General features: G+C 41.6%; 2 protein-coding genes across 4 annotated transcripts in view; both read left to right on the top strand.

Moving 5' to 3' along the window:
* The first annotated feature begins 560 nt into the window (after positions 1 to 560).
* On the top strand, positions 561 to 6,521 carry trafd1 (TRAF-type zinc finger domain containing 1). 2 transcript variants are annotated; one of them, XM_029510707.1, is made up of 12 exons: positions 561 to 660; positions 1,214 to 1,262; positions 1,346 to 1,481; positions 1,606 to 1,659; positions 1,754 to 2,192; positions 2,442 to 2,753; positions 2,825 to 2,889; positions 3,834 to 4,094; positions 4,224 to 4,362; positions 4,750 to 4,942; positions 5,117 to 5,174; positions 5,449 to 6,521. In XM_029510707.1, exons 2-12 carry the CDS (start codon positions 1,228 to 1,230, stop codon positions 5,485 to 5,487), a joined length of 1,731 nt encoding a protein of 576 aa, XP_029366567.1. In that variant the 5' UTR covers positions 561 to 660; positions 1,214 to 1,227; the 3' UTR covers positions 5,488 to 6,521. The 2 variants fall into 2 exon arrangements, with proteins under 2 accessions (XP_029366567.1, XP_029366566.1); XM_029510706.1 differs by having other exon boundaries at positions 4,750 to 4,954.
* A 653-nt stretch (positions 6,522 to 7,174) lies between these two features.
* smtnb (smoothelin b) overlaps positions 7,175 to 15,089 on the top strand; it is a 44,068-nt gene continuing 36,153 nt past the window's right edge. For both annotated transcript variants that reach the window (XM_029511552.1, XM_029511553.1), the window contains exon 1: positions 7,175 to 7,718. In XM_029511552.1, the coding sequence (XP_029367412.1) occupies positions 7,668 to 7,718 (51 nt within the window). In that variant the 5' untranslated portion in view covers positions 7,175 to 7,667. The remainder of the gene's footprint in view (positions 7,719 to 15,089) is intronic.

The following is a 15,089-nucleotide window of genomic DNA, read 5'->3' as shown; positions in this document are numbered from 1 at the left end:
GTTTATTCTGACAATAGTTTTTGTCAATTTCTGTCAGTTTTCTGAGAGTTTTGAGCAGAATAAAGTCCGACTTGGCTCGTTACTTCAATACACTTCAATACCAATTTAAGATGCCATTGTGATGATTTTCTGGGAGAACTGATGCGTTATCGGACACAAATGGAAAGGCGACAATATTTTTGGCCATGACTGTATTATATACAAGGACACCGAGTGTCGTGTTCATAATCATGTATTTTTGAGTGATCAATAATTCTCGCCGGACGGTTTTACAGGCGCACGCTGTTTACTCATCCAATCAAATTGGAGCCTGGGGCGCTCAGTTAACATTATTAGCCCTAAATTTAGTCTTACAGACATCTTTAAACCCTCCTCCTCCTTCATTTACACGCTCGGGCATTGTCTGACAGATTCACGACACCATTCAGCTCAGTATAAATGTTACGGCTTGTGCATCATTGCAGGGTGTCGTTGTTTGTGTCGGCTGTGTAAAAGTTACAGCTGATGTATCGGGACACACTCAGCCTGAGAGTCCGTACTGAGGGCGGTGGGTGACTGAAGAGGAAACAGCCAACTGTTTTCCAGACTAGCATCAACTAGTTAGCTGCCGTCTCAGCTTCTCCTTGGTCAAACACTCACAGATAATTTGACTGACAAACGGTAACCTCGATATGTTTGTATGATTTGCTTCTGGATGGACCAAAGCAGTGTTATTTTGGCTTCATGGCTGCTCCATTAGGGTCTGTACTTAGTTAGTCAGTCAGCGTCAAGCGCTACTTATTTGAAGCTAAGCTAAGTAGCTAGCTAAAGCCAACACATCCAACCCGGTCCAGCCTTTTTGGGGTTGGGTCGAGGTGATTGTTGATTATTGTTGACGGGCGACATCCTCGGTAATCCAGACTGTTGCTGTCAGATAATAATCACTGCCGGCCTTGAAACACTGAGTAGACCGGAAGAACTGAACTTGCTAACGACAGTGGCGGATCTCTAATTCAGTCGTGACGGTCCACAGTGCCAACTTAATATCAGGACAGTGGGCAGATTTTAGAGTCAGTATCATCAAGATGATGCCCTGAAGCTCAAATATCACTTGTTAAACTCATCAATCCCGGATTTTCTGCTGTAGCTATAAACACTACGTGTTTCCATGTTATGAACACGTGAGCCAAGCTGGTTTGTGTTATTTATTACTAACCTCACACTTTGTCCTCAGGTTATGGTAAAGCCATGGCAGATGAAAAGACACACTTCTGTGGCAATTGGTAAGTATGAAAAACCGAGATGGTCAATCAGTTTGAAGTGGTGAGAACAGGAATTCTTTATGTCTTGTTTTTCTTATTTATAGCAAACATGACATCCCAGAGGCAAATTTCACCACCCATGAGATCCACTGTCTGAGAAACATAGCTCTGTGTGGTGTGTGTCAGGAGCCGGTGCCCCGGGCCGATCTGAAGGAACACATGCAGCAGGAACACACGCAGGTAAAATGTGCACATCAGTATCACAGATTTTAACAGCATCTCTGCATCTGCATCATCGATCTGCGCTACTTACAGTGCTGTACGTTGGTGAATCAGTCCCTAAGTGTTTTTACTTTAATTTTAGGTTACATGCAAATGTGGTTTGAAGATTGAAAAGAATCACATCGACATCCACCAGGTATTTATAAGGAACCTTTTCCTTCCCCATATATAACTGATTCTTTATACTTAATACTTTCATTGTATTTCTTCATGATTTTTATCCCGTACAGAGCTCTGAATGTTCTCAGCGGCTGGTCCCATGCCAATACTGTGAACTGGAGCTTGTTTTTAGTCAGTCCAAAGAGCATGAGGATTATTGTGGTACACGCACAGAGCCCTGCCCACATTGCAAGTGCAATGTAATGCTGAGGGAACAAGCTGTGCATCCAGTCATATGTGGAAGCCTCACACCGCCCCAAGAGAGGAACAACAGTAGGATGAGTCGGAGTCCAGTAGAACCACAGTCTCCAGGGGCATGGTTTGAAGCCCACTCCATCCATAACATCATAAAAGCCCAAGAAAGAGGCTCCAAGAATAACAACATCAGTGCAGGAGAACATCAGGCTGTTCCCCGTGCAGATGATCCCAGCATTTATAACACTTCAAGGGGACCTCAGAGCTCCGGAGACTGGAAGAACACGTCGCAGAGCAATCCAACTTTTAATCAGTGTGAGTTTGGTTAAACGTTTTGGGAAATTAAGCCTATAAAGCTGAATTATTTATTGGTTTGATACCAGTGTAGTTTTAAGAACAATCTAGAGGCCCCCTGTGGAGAATTCATGTTTATATTCAGTATCCTTCACTTTTTAATCACTAATAAGGTCACAAAAAACTTTTGTTCCTTCATTACTTGTTTTACATACCAAGTTGCTGTGTTGCTGCAGTCCACTTTAACTGTTCAATCCACTTTTCTTTTAGTGCTGAGCCAGAGTCATTTTCTGAATAGCAGCAGCAGCAGCAGCAGCAGTAGTAGTGCATGGCCTAACAGAGGTCAGACACATGATGAGGACTCTTCAGGCTTGGACTACATGTTGGCTCTCAGCCTACAGAGTGATGGGGAATCGGCGGCTGGAGATGTAGAGGGCAACCTGTGGAGTGATATCTGGGACAACAAGATTGGGAAGACATCGAACAGCTATATACACTCTCCATTCTCTCCACCCAACAACAACTACCAACACTTAACCACCGGGACAAGCACAAGTGAAGTCCAAGACTACGATCAAACAGGTAAACTGTTGCTGATTCACTGCTTAAGGTATTCTATTGTCAGGTTGTTAATAGTTTAAATCTTTTTGTAGATATCATGCTGCCTTGTGAGTTCTGTGAAGAGCTATTTCCAGAAGAGGACCTCATTTTGCATCAGGTTTGCTACGCAATCTACATTTTTTTGCTACATCATAGACACGTAGAATATTTGGTTTCAAGTATGGATTGGGCTTGATCATATTGTGTTTACCTATTTTATCATTCACCTGGATTTCAGGTGCCACCGTTCTCATGATGCAATTGCTGCTGCAACAAATAACTTTTGACTGTTCAAGGTTCTCTGGCAGTTCAGAAAACACTTTTGGTAATGGGAAGAGACGCAAGAAATGTGTAACCATAATTAAACTGAGATTAAGAGTAATTAAAGAAGGAATGATAAATCTGCAACACCATCTCACTCACATTGTAAAAGCAGCTTGGCTGGTTGTTCTCTTTTTATATATCACATCCTATGTTTAAGAAAGCTATGGACATTATTTTCTATAACAAAGAGCCTTTAAACAATTCAAATAACCTCATCAGTTAGTGCTTGCTCCCTCACTCACCTTGTAATATATGTCTGAGGAGATGGAGGGTAGACAGTTTATAATTCCGTGTCCCTGCATCACATCTGTGCCGCAACACAGCAAAAATTAAAAATAAAACCAGAACCTGACCGGCAGACCTTACTCACACTTTTTCAAATTGCCAATCACTTCCAGTTTAGTTTACTGTAATGTCAGTAAAAAGGTTGCAGTGACCCCCCCCTCTGAATCTGTCGATGGGCTGCTTCCTCCCACAGAAAGATTATGCTTTATCTGATGAATACATAAATCCTTATGTACAGGTCAGTGCAAAATGTTCAGAGCCAGTCAGAAATTGCATGCAAAGATTTGAATACCTTTCTTTATATTTCTTTCAGACAGTTCACAGTCCAGTTGCAACCTTTTCCTGTTGGAACATGTGGCCCTCATCTCCATCTAGGAATCAAACACTGACTAGATTTTCAGCAGATTGAACATCGGCTTCAATCTTTTGTCTACTTGAATTTCTTTGTTTCAGACTGGATGCAGCCCTGCGTCTGCCTTTGCGTCTTTCAGCAAGCAGCCGTCCTCGCCACCTAAACTTGACAGGATGAGCAGGAATACCTCAGGGCTCATGCACAGCTTCCCCAACACTCTGGCCTCCAACATCCCCACTTTCCCCCGGTCTGTCTCCCCAGCCTCCTACAGTCCTCCAGCCAGTCCACTAGAGGGTGATGTGGTTATTCCCTGTGAGTTCTGTGGCATAGCTCTGGAAGAGGCTGTCCTCTTTCACCATCAGGTACAATGCACATGACAAAATATTAGAGACGATGAAACAAAGAAAGGAACAGACATGCAGTTGCATACTTCTGGAATATTTGTGACATTTATTACTATTTATTACTAACCCCAACCCTTTCACCTCCAGGACAAATGTGACATGCGCCCTCAGACTGCCCATCCACTGAATAATCTAACTAAAGCATCTGTCAGAAAGCCGGTAAGCCCTGGCAAAGACTGCTTTGGGCAGATGTCTCCAGATTTGCAGAGGAGAATAAAGCACCAAGGTAGTGTATGAAATGTTCTGGGAATTTTAAAATATATATTGTGTTTTCATATCTACATCTATTTGCAGTGTTAGATGGTTTGGAATTCTTGAGGCTGTAGTTGTGTTTTGATTATTTTCTACATTATACTGAGAGATTTGTGTTATATTTTAATCCATGTTAATGTCAGTGGAGTTTTAAAAAAATCTATTACAATAAATGGCATCACTTCAAAACAACAATAAAAGTACAACACAATAGCCTTTCTGACTCAGATTATCAACAAACACTGAACATACAAACTTAGTTCATGCAGTGATTTTTGTAGCAGGGTTTTTGGTTTAGTCCTTCAGTGTGTATGTGTCATTGTGACATACAAACACTTTGTTGTATGCTCTTGACATATAGCTGACTTCTTGGAGGAGGACTTTGGATTTGACAGACACACCTCACCAGGAAGAAACCCAAGGGAATGGCCAAGGGGCTACATTGGACTGCCAAGTCAGAGAAAGACGTCCAACTATGACATTTCTGGGAAAAACAAATCTCTACAGGGCAGGGAAGCAGAAGGGGCTCACTCCTCTTTCTGTGATCCTGACAAGTCTCTAAAGGGGTAAAAGCAATAATCACGTCCCATAGGGAGAAAAAATTGAACTTAATTTGATTTATCTTAGTTCCATTTCACTAATTTAGAATTTTGTTATCAAAGAAGTATTTGTGTTTGTCATTTAATTGTAAAATATAGTAGTAATTCATATTTAATTCTCTTCACCAGATCTCATCCACCAGAAAACAAAGAAGGGAGAGGGAACAGGAGTAATCCACTGACAAAGGTACACAGTGCAACAGAAAAAGTAGTACCCAAACAAACCATAGCAACAGGCTTCTGCTTCTCCACTAAGTCTTTTACATGAAACCGAGGTACAACATTAAACATTTACAGTATGGAGAAAAAAGGATGTTGCACCGATACATTTACAGTTGCTCTGTGGGCAGGTTAATCAAATAGTTTGTGTCCATTAAACTGAATGAGTTTTTACCAGTTTTTTGGGGGGTACCTGTAAAATTGAAAAAACAAAACAAAACCTTATTTTTTTTCTTTTGCAGTTCCCCAAGAAACAGAATGAAGAGCAGCAGGAAGAGTGAGAGCAGGAATGTGGAGAAATCGTAAAACCAAATCTCCTTCTCTGCTTGTTGCTTATCTTTTTGCACACTTTTGAAAAAGAAACATGTATCTGATAAGTGCCTGTGTGAGTATTGATATCTCAGTTACATTAATAAAGTCAAAATAAATCACTTGCTTATTCATACACATTCTGCTTTGTTTGAAATGTTTCAGTATGTTTAACATTTAGCCTTAACAGTTATACATTGAATTCTCTTCACACTAAATTTGATTAGATTTTTTTTTCAACTGTACAAGTTGTGTCATGGCTCATTAAGAAAACTGAGAACATCGTACATAGACATGTGACTTTGTGTGCATTTGTCTAATTTAATTTTGTTACTTACAGCCAAGGACATTTTGTTTTCACCTGTTTGCCAGTTCTTTCAGGGCATTACTTAATAGTCCTAGTTGGTGTCGACATCCGTATATAACCTAAAGCACTTTTATAGACTATTTTGTTAAAAAGGGCTTTAGGAACAGATTTGATAAATTTGTGACCAAGTTGAAAATTTAACTGTAATATTGAGCTGTCTTTTTATATTGTTGAATAATTGTCTTAAAAACTCTTCAGTAATATTTTTTTTTCTTTAGAGAAAACTAACTATGTGGTATTATGACAACATGGCTCTTGAAGCAAAAGAAAAACCTTCTTTTAATTAATGTAAAAAAAAAATTGTTCCTCCAAATGTGAGAAGATGTTAAGAAAATGTTAAGATTTTTACATGTGCTTTGTGGGTATATAAGTTCTACTTAAGAAATGCATTTGAAATGGGCAACCTTGTGTGGCAGGTAGTCGATCCTGCATATTTCCCTTTTTAACCATAAACATTATTGGAGGATTTACCTAATTAACATCTGATCATCTAGTCCAAGTGGAGAGCAGCAACGAAAAAATGGAAGCACCTGGTGTGGTGTTAAATTGGTCTTTGGTTACTCATAGCTGACTATTCATGTTTAAGTACATTTGTCTTCTCTTTGTCTCGTGTGGTTATTAAATATTTTAATGAGAATATTCAGGGTTTCATGGCTCCAGTTTTTGTTTCCTGTTGATGGTGTGTCATTACACATGGGATTACATTGTTGACTTTTACAACCTTGAATTAGAAGCAGTATTTGTGTAAATGACATTGCACTCTACAACTCAGTAATTTTTTGTAATGTTACAAGATCACAAATTAGTCAGTAAAACCCCATTCTAAAAGAACTTAATTATTCACAAATATTTCTATCAAAGATTTTTTTATAGCATTTGTAACAACATTGAGACCCTGATAGTTTAAAGTTAAAACTTCAAAAAAATTCTTGTCTGTAATTTTATAGGTATAGACACAGACACTGAAGGAACTATGAGATTAGTTTATTTTGTGGGAGTCATAAAGAGGAGGATATTCATACAGTACAAACATTTGCTTTCATTTAGTGACAGCAAACACGGTACCAATAAAAACATCTATATGGGATCATACGTTTTCACATCGACATCAATACAAAACAGAAAACTGGTGGAGTCACTTTTCACTTTTCGATTTTTAAATGCTGTCTATAATGGTGACAAACAATGAGGCACTAATCACCCTCCATACATGGCGGCCGTTTCCTGTCTCCCCACGGAGCGGCGCGCTTGAATGCGGACCGGGATCAGCCGGGAACTGAGAGGGGCGGGGACTACACTTTAGAGTGGGAATCCCGAGTTCAAAAAGCTCCAACGTCCGATCAGAGGACCCGACAGAACCACAACCCGAGAGACCGAAGACCAGACCGGACCGGACCATGTCCTCCGTCTGCGGGACAGGACTCCACCTTCACTGACACCGACACCAGCCCCGATCCCGATCCGAGACAGGCGGGAGGAAAACCCGAAGAAAGACGGCAAGACCGGCAGCAGCCGTGCAGGTGTTTCACGGTGTACACCGGCGAACCAGACCCGAGCCAGACCCGGACCAGACCCGAGCCAGACCCGGACCAGACCCGAGCCAGACCCGAGCCAGGCCAGACCCGAGCCAGACCCGGACCAGACCAGACCCGGACCAGATCCGAACCAGACCCGGACCAGACCCGGACCAGACCCGAGCCAGACCCGAGCCAGGCCAGACCCGAGCCAGACCCGGACCAGACCCGAGCCAGACTCCTTCACCCGAGCCCGCCCAGAGACAGAGAGATGTCTGCGGAGAGCTACTCGGCGCTGGATGAGTCCTCTCTCCGAGCCCTGGTGAGTGATGACCGGGCCAGGTACCGGGCCAGGTACCGGGCCAGGTACCGGCTCAACAGAGTCCCTCAGTCTGTGTCCAGTCGTTAAACAGCAGCTCATCATTGTTAAATTAATCTGAGTTTAGTCTGACTTTCCCAGAACAGATCTGCTGTTGGCATCAACCTGCACTTTAAATAACTCATTTAAACTTTTAGTGTTTCCCTGAAACCAGAAACAAATAATGTCGATAGACAGATCAGTCAATTGGCACTAAACAATCAATAAACTGTTTTTTTTTTTTTTAAACTGAGCAACTATTTGTCTTTGTCACTGTTTGGTTTTGGACACTCAAAGAGGTTACCTTGATTAGGAGTTTATATTTCCTTTTAATTGAGCTCTGTGTGTATATTCCCATTCATCCAGGTCATAGTCATATCCGGTCATATGCTTCGTCTTCGCTTCAAAGGTCTTTTCAGCTGATCTCATGGTCACACTGACTTCTCTGTTGTTTGTGGATGTAAACCAGTTTTAAAACAGCTGGCTAATCAATTAATCAAATTGCCTGTAAGTTTGATAATTTCACGGAGGTTAGCTGTGTTTTTTTTTTTATTTAACCACAATGTCAACACTTCTTAAGTAAGCACTTATCAGGGTTTGAGTTGGTGTGTTTCTGTTTTCTGTTATTATAAGAGCAATTCTCTGGCATTGAGCTGGCTATTGGGAAAACTGTTGAAACAAACAATTTAGAAATAGCACTCTGGAAAGTTTTGATTTGTTTTACTATTTTCTGGCAATTCAAACACTAACAAATGAATCCAATGAGTAAAACTGGAGACTGAGCCACGAAGACAAAAATAGTTTGTCTTCATCTTTACAAATAAAATCTGACTCAACCTAATGTGTCATTTTGGTGCAAGTCCAACTGATAACACAGCAGATAGAAGTCCATTAAATAGTGTAAGTGATATCCATTTGGCTTGGAGGTCACGGTGTGTTTTGGCCATTACTGGTGGGTGAGCCGCAGATCAGCTGTGATAAAGTCATCGTGTACAGAACGGTGGAGCTCCATGTTCCCAGTCACATGACTCATTTTCAGATCCTTTCCTGAGGCAGAGGAAGGTGGATGGGTCTCCGGTGCGACAGATATCACACCTGTCACACTGACACGTTTACAGGGATACATGAGTCAGGCTGTCCTCAGTCAGACTTGGCTGCTCTGGACTCACATCTGAGCCAAGTAGTTACACAGTTTAGTCAAAGTAAAACTTTATTGAAAGTTTAAGCTGATCATATCTCCCATCTCCCCGTGACCTGACCCCGGATAAGCGGATGAAGATGGATGGATGTCTTGTGGCAGGGCGCTGTTGATTTCAGCCATTTGGTTGGTGACATTGGAGAGCAGGCATCCCACTAGTTTAAGATAAAAGCTTTTTATATTCATTATCCTCACCAGCAGCTTTCCTAAGCTAATTTAAGACGAAAAGAATTCAGAAAAAACATTTTGATTCCTTTTCTTTAAGATCGGTAAACCTGACAAGACAAGGCTGTTGTCTTTGGACCAGGCAAAGCCTCAGTGTTGAGAATATTTTCCTGACCCGTCAAATGCTGTTTCAACTGTAATCCATTATTTTCCCAGAGTCTAGGATCATTTGGCCAAGAGCTACAGTCTCTTCTCACAGATCCCTTTAAGGACAAACATACCCCAAGTCAAATGACATTATCACAGCGGGAGAACAGCAGCATGCTGAGGATATGATATTTATCCTTCAGTGTAATGATTTGTTTTTTCTTGGTGCCTCTAATCAGTCGATTATAGAAGGCCGGGACAGGAAAGAGGGAATACAAATGAGGAAGGACTCACCACAGACATTGAGGAAAGAAAACTTAGGAAACATTTTTACATTAATAACAGGACGTTGAAAAGCAGCTCTTTGTCATCTGTGACGCTGAGCTCAGTTTGGGGATCTCCTGCAGGAGCATCCTGCTACACCGCTGGCCAGCTCTTTCCCCAAAGAAGCAGCAGCATCATGCAGACGCTGGAATGAGATGGACTGTCCCTCTGCACAACCCTTTGTCTTGTCTCCGCTGTGCTGTTGTCATGGAGCTCAGCGTCTTCCACCCCTAGTTTTCCTCCCGCCAATGTGACCACCAGCTGCAAGGTCACCGAAATCCCACGTTTTCACTGATGGTGTTGGCGGTGGCTGGAGTGTCAGAGTTTTCCACAGTCAAGTCAGTTTCAAAGGAAACACAGTGGGATGAAACTGACTGCTGGGGAGAGAGTTTCATGTGGGGTGGTGATGGAATTTAAATTGTTCACAGAGACATGAATGGCGCCTTCTGTGTTTAGTTTTTATGTCATGAAAATCTCTACTCTTTGCTGTTTATAAATGTGCTGCAAATAAAAAAATGTATCATCACGGTGCTGGAAGAGATGATGGAGGTCTGGCTCAGTTAGCTTTGCAGTAAACTGATGGAGGGGCTACTCTTAAACAACAGTTAAACAACGAAACACAAACTCCAGGCCTCTGTTGTAGTTAGTGAACTTAACAGTCAGAAGGTCACATGGCGGCCTTTCTAACGACACTAATCCTGTCTCTCGACTTCTATTCAAAGACCAGTCTGCCTTTTATATCACTCATTTAATTCCCTCCATGGCAACCAAGAGAAGCATTTTTCCTCTCTCTTCGCCAACACAATAATTTAAATATCCACGAAAATAATCAGTTGGTGTCCCAGTTTCTGTAAGAGAGGAGCCGGGTGGATGTTTGTGGTGGGTCACATATTTGAATGGTGCTTAAGATCTATGGACACAAGTAGCTGGTGAAAAGCTCTCTATAACCAAACTGCTCCAACCGTGGCGGGTCCCTGGCTGGTCATCAGCAGTTATTACTGCTGCGCTGCAGTTTGTCAAACCTGTAGTACAGGCTGGGCGTACAGGTGTTTGTTGCTGTTGTTGACAGACTTGTGCACCTGTCCGCAGAACTCCAACCTGCTTATCCAGGAATCAAGTTTGACTGAGACATCTGTTGGGCCCATCACGGTCTCCCTTCTAATTATCTCTGAAACCTCCCAGCTGCTCTGTAGCACAGGGGGACTGTGTCACAGCTGACAGCTCAATGTTTGCATGAAATCTTGTTGTCTTTTAAAGCTTGTGGTTTGCACAAGTGTCCGTACAGACACATTTCTGCCCATGGCGCCTGCTCGGCTGATTTCACATGCTGGATGTTTCTTGTAATGATTTGTAATTGGTCTTGCCAGCTCTGTGACAGCCTCTCTCCCCGGTGAGTCAGAAGCATTCACACATGTTTGAAAAAGGGCAATTTCACTCAGAGGTCCGTCTTCTGTGATGTATGGGGCCGCTGGGGATTTTTTTATGGCTCCCTGGATGCTTTGTGCCTTGTTGACAAGAGTTCAGTAGTTACAGTGGAAGCGGAAGAATAGATTTATTTTGTAGGCTCTCTGCACAGTTGTCCTTATCCCCCTGAGGTGGGTCCAAAATGTCAGCTTCCATCATGACCAACAAATAAATCATAAAAATGACACCGCTTTATAAAACTGTCGTCTGGGATGTCTGTTTTTTATTTAGTCTGATTTGCAACGCAAAAGGTATTAGGAGTGTTTTGTTTGTCTTTTTTTTTTCTTCTTCTTGTTTTGGTCACATTTAGTTCTGTAGGCAGTGAGGACGACCATTTTTCTTTCTGTCGTGTTTTCTAAGAACTTGTGGATACAAGCTGTTGCACGTAACAAATCTTCCTTTGACTGCAGCTCCACCGCTCCTTTTTTATATCCACACAAAGAAGAGAGTCTTAAGGGCTTTTTCTGCCCCTGAACCTTCGATAACACCTGCTGCTGCTCGGCCTATACTGGTGGTTAGTGCTTTTGACCTCAGTCCATGTTTACAGGGTGTTTCCACACCTGGAGTAGGAGAAAAACATTAATAATAATAAAAAAAACAAAGAAGTTGAGGCTCCGAGCTTTTCATCCGTCTCAAAGGTATTTATGCCCTTGACATTTTGTAGAAAGCATTTCCTGTATGACTAACTAACTTTCAAGATGTCAGTTAGGAGAAGATGAGCAGCTCAGCACGAGCTATCTACACTGATACAGTGGCAGTTCAGTTACTATATTCAGACTTCAACCTCTGACAATGAATATTCAAATACACCACATGCAGCCAAGAGATAATAATTCACTTGTTTTGTTTGATAAAGCAGGAAGCATTTGTTACTGGATAGTGCTATTAATAGACACATATTTTGGCTCTGAGGATGAGAAAAGAAAAGCTGAACAAAGTGAACTCTGAGATGATGAGCATAAAAAGTCCTCTGAGTCTATTTTTGGTCTTTGGCCTTTAAGTAACTTCTTGCTGGAGAACAATAATTCAAACTGAAGTGGACTGTAACACAGTTTAACACAACTTCAGACGGTTAGGATACTTTAACAATTACTCATCATGTGCTGTAATTCATATTAAATACTGTTATTTTGAGAAGCTGGATAATCTTAGTTGTGATTGAATATGAGGAGCAGTATACTGCGTATTTAAAATGTCATAAAAGAACGACGTGGTCTAACTTAGAAGAACTCAAACAGGGAGATGCTGTTTGTGTCTGCACAGTAATGAGTGAATTAACAGTTTGTCACTGTGCATTAACCTGTCTAAACTGTCTGTGAGCCACATACTGCCCGTTAATGATGGTGCTCCTTTTATGGGACTCGTGCAGTTCAGTTGTGAGGCAACACATAGAAAGTGCCATATCTCATTTTTGTGATGTAGACTGAACAAATGTGATTTCCTGGAGTTTTATGGTTATCAATCAAAAGTAAAATTCTAGTGTGCATGAAATGGTGACTGAGTGTAACACCACCTGTACGCTGCTCACTTTAATGTCAAACATGCTCTAAGTGGGAAATGGGACGTCACGTGTGTCTAAAGCTCCACAGGGTGCCATTAAAGTTTAGTAAAAATGCAGCCAGTGGTTAGATCCTGAGCATGATGAAATCAGCACAACTGACCTCTGGCATACGACAGAATTACATGAGCTGCGTGGATCCAATGAATATAATAGATTCTATGTTGAAAAATTGAGCTATCAACTGAGGAGCAAAGCAGTTTGCTGTCCAAGCTGCTGATGTCTGCCTTTTCATCTGTCTGGTAAGTGATCCAGCACAGAGATCTCTGCGATGTCCATCTGTCTGGATGAGTACCTTGCCAAATGGAAAAGGCCTGGGTAAGACATTCGAAGGTGCGTTTTCTCTCTTTGCTTCTGTCTCCTCCAGCAAAGCCAGTTTGAGTTTCAGTGTTGTGCAGTTTGCTTATTTTCTTTTCCATTTTTTTTTTTTTTTTTTTGATGACAACTGCTTCAAGCTGCCGTTTAGACTGTTTTCCATGTGTTTCAGACTGAAGAGAAATGCTCTACAGATGTGTACAGTCTCCTTCCATTACCGTTGTAATGTTCTCCATCGACGCAGACTATTCATGCTACCTTAACTCTACAGGAGCTTGTTGTATTTCAGAGGATTCGAGGATGAAATTGAGGAATTTTTTTGTCTTTTAATCTGCACACAATTAAGGCATGTGAATATAACATCTGGCTACTGTCAACATAATATCTTGAATGAATTTGGAATGCTTTGTTTTTTGTTTTTCTCTTCATTACCTAGATAATACAAAGATGCTGTTTGATTTGCTTCAGTCTAACTCTTCTTCTATTTCAGTCTCTACAGCTATTTCTAAAGGGACCATGGTAGGACTTGGGTAAAGTTTTCACAATCTTTGGCTTTACATTGGAATACTAAGGTGTGGCTCTGTTTATAGAGGAAAATAGCACACAGGAAGCAACACGCTGTAGTCTGCAGGATCCAAAATGTTTGCTTAAGGCCACGTTACCAATAAAAAAGATAAATATATCACATTTGGAACAAGATGGTGTTTTTGAAAGAGCTGAAATAGATTGGGCAAAGTGAAGTATATTGTCAGTCAGAAAAATGTAGAAACACTATGGTTTTGGCCTTTTCTCCCTCAGGAAAGGTTCATTTCCTGAGATCCACCAAATCATCCAGCGGAAGTTGATGCTTTGCTTTCCATCTGACTTTTGTTAATGTCATGGCATTCTTGAGATATACACAGCTGATCTCTTAAATTGTGTTTGGCTCTCTCTGTCTGTTGGTGTGCGACTCTCATTCCCATTGTCATAGTTTCGGTGGATGTTTGGAGTCAGTGTGGCTGGCCTTTATGGCTTTATTAGAACAAACTGTTTGTGCTCTGCAGCCTGCCCAAGTCCTTTAACGCACAGGGCTTAATCTACTCCGGAGAGTGTCTAACTGTGATTTAAAAAAAGATCAACATTTAAAAAAAACAAACCTGTTGATGCAGGATTTTGTCCGGTTGGAGCAGTCAGTTGAGTTCTCCTATCAACAATGATAGGCAGCTTTCCCTCAACCAAACTAACATCACCAGCCAATCAGCAGGGCTGGACAGTAACCGAGTGCATTTACTTCAGTACTGTACTTAAGTACAGTTTCTGACTATTATATTGGGGGGATACTTTCACTTTCACTTCACTACATTTGAAGGACAAATATTGTACTACATTTCTATTGATGCTCTCATTACGCGCTACTTTTGCGCTAGTACATTACTCGTTCATTGTTTTTGTAACACACACACACACCTCTGTGTCTGTTCCAGGTAAGAATATGTCCACGATGTATAATCCTCATCCTACCTGGATTATTTCTCCATAAATATCGGCTCATTCTTCATCATACATCGTGGCCGTATTATTACCTGGAACACGCATTAGCTTGTAGCCAGAGTTTGGATGTCTTCCGTGGACATCACTGACAACACGGTCCATCTCCTCATCAGTCACAGCTGAATACAGATCTGTCTTTCTGCACCAAAAAAAAACATTAACAGTGAGTAATGTCCCGGCCCTTGTGTGTGTTGTTGTGTCTGCAGCTGCAGCCCTCTCCTCTCCGTCTCTTCCTTTCTGATGGAGCTACCAAACTCAGCTGTTTCTGTCAATGCTAATGTCCATTAGCCTAGCTTGAATGAAAGCCCGACACAAAACGTTAGCTGGTCAGTTAGCTTATGGTACAATCTAACTGAGCTGTTTTCGTATTTAGAGACGAATTAAATGGTTTACTGTTCTGTGTCCTCCTGTGGGATGTCCCATCACCCCCTGGCTCTTCCCTCATTAAACCAGAAGAGCTGGTCACGGAGGGCTTCAGTTTGACAAGCCAGGATTCATCATATGCTCCTGCTTTGACCTGAGTCTGCTCACAGGACAAGCCCAGTTTCTCTTATCTCTTTATTTATACAGGCTCCTTCCTACCAGAGTCAGAGTTTTATCTGATCTGAAGATATCAGTGAACATATACACGACC

This window comes from Echeneis naucrates, chromosome 9 (assembly GCF_900963305.1).
Source record: "Echeneis naucrates chromosome 9, fEcheNa1.1, whole genome shotgun sequence".
Lineage (NCBI taxonomy): Eukaryota > Metazoa > Chordata > Actinopteri > Carangiformes > Echeneidae > Echeneis > Echeneis naucrates.
The sequence above is the reverse complement of the archived record's forward strand: the minus strand, read 5'-3'. Positions and strand labels throughout refer to the sequence as shown.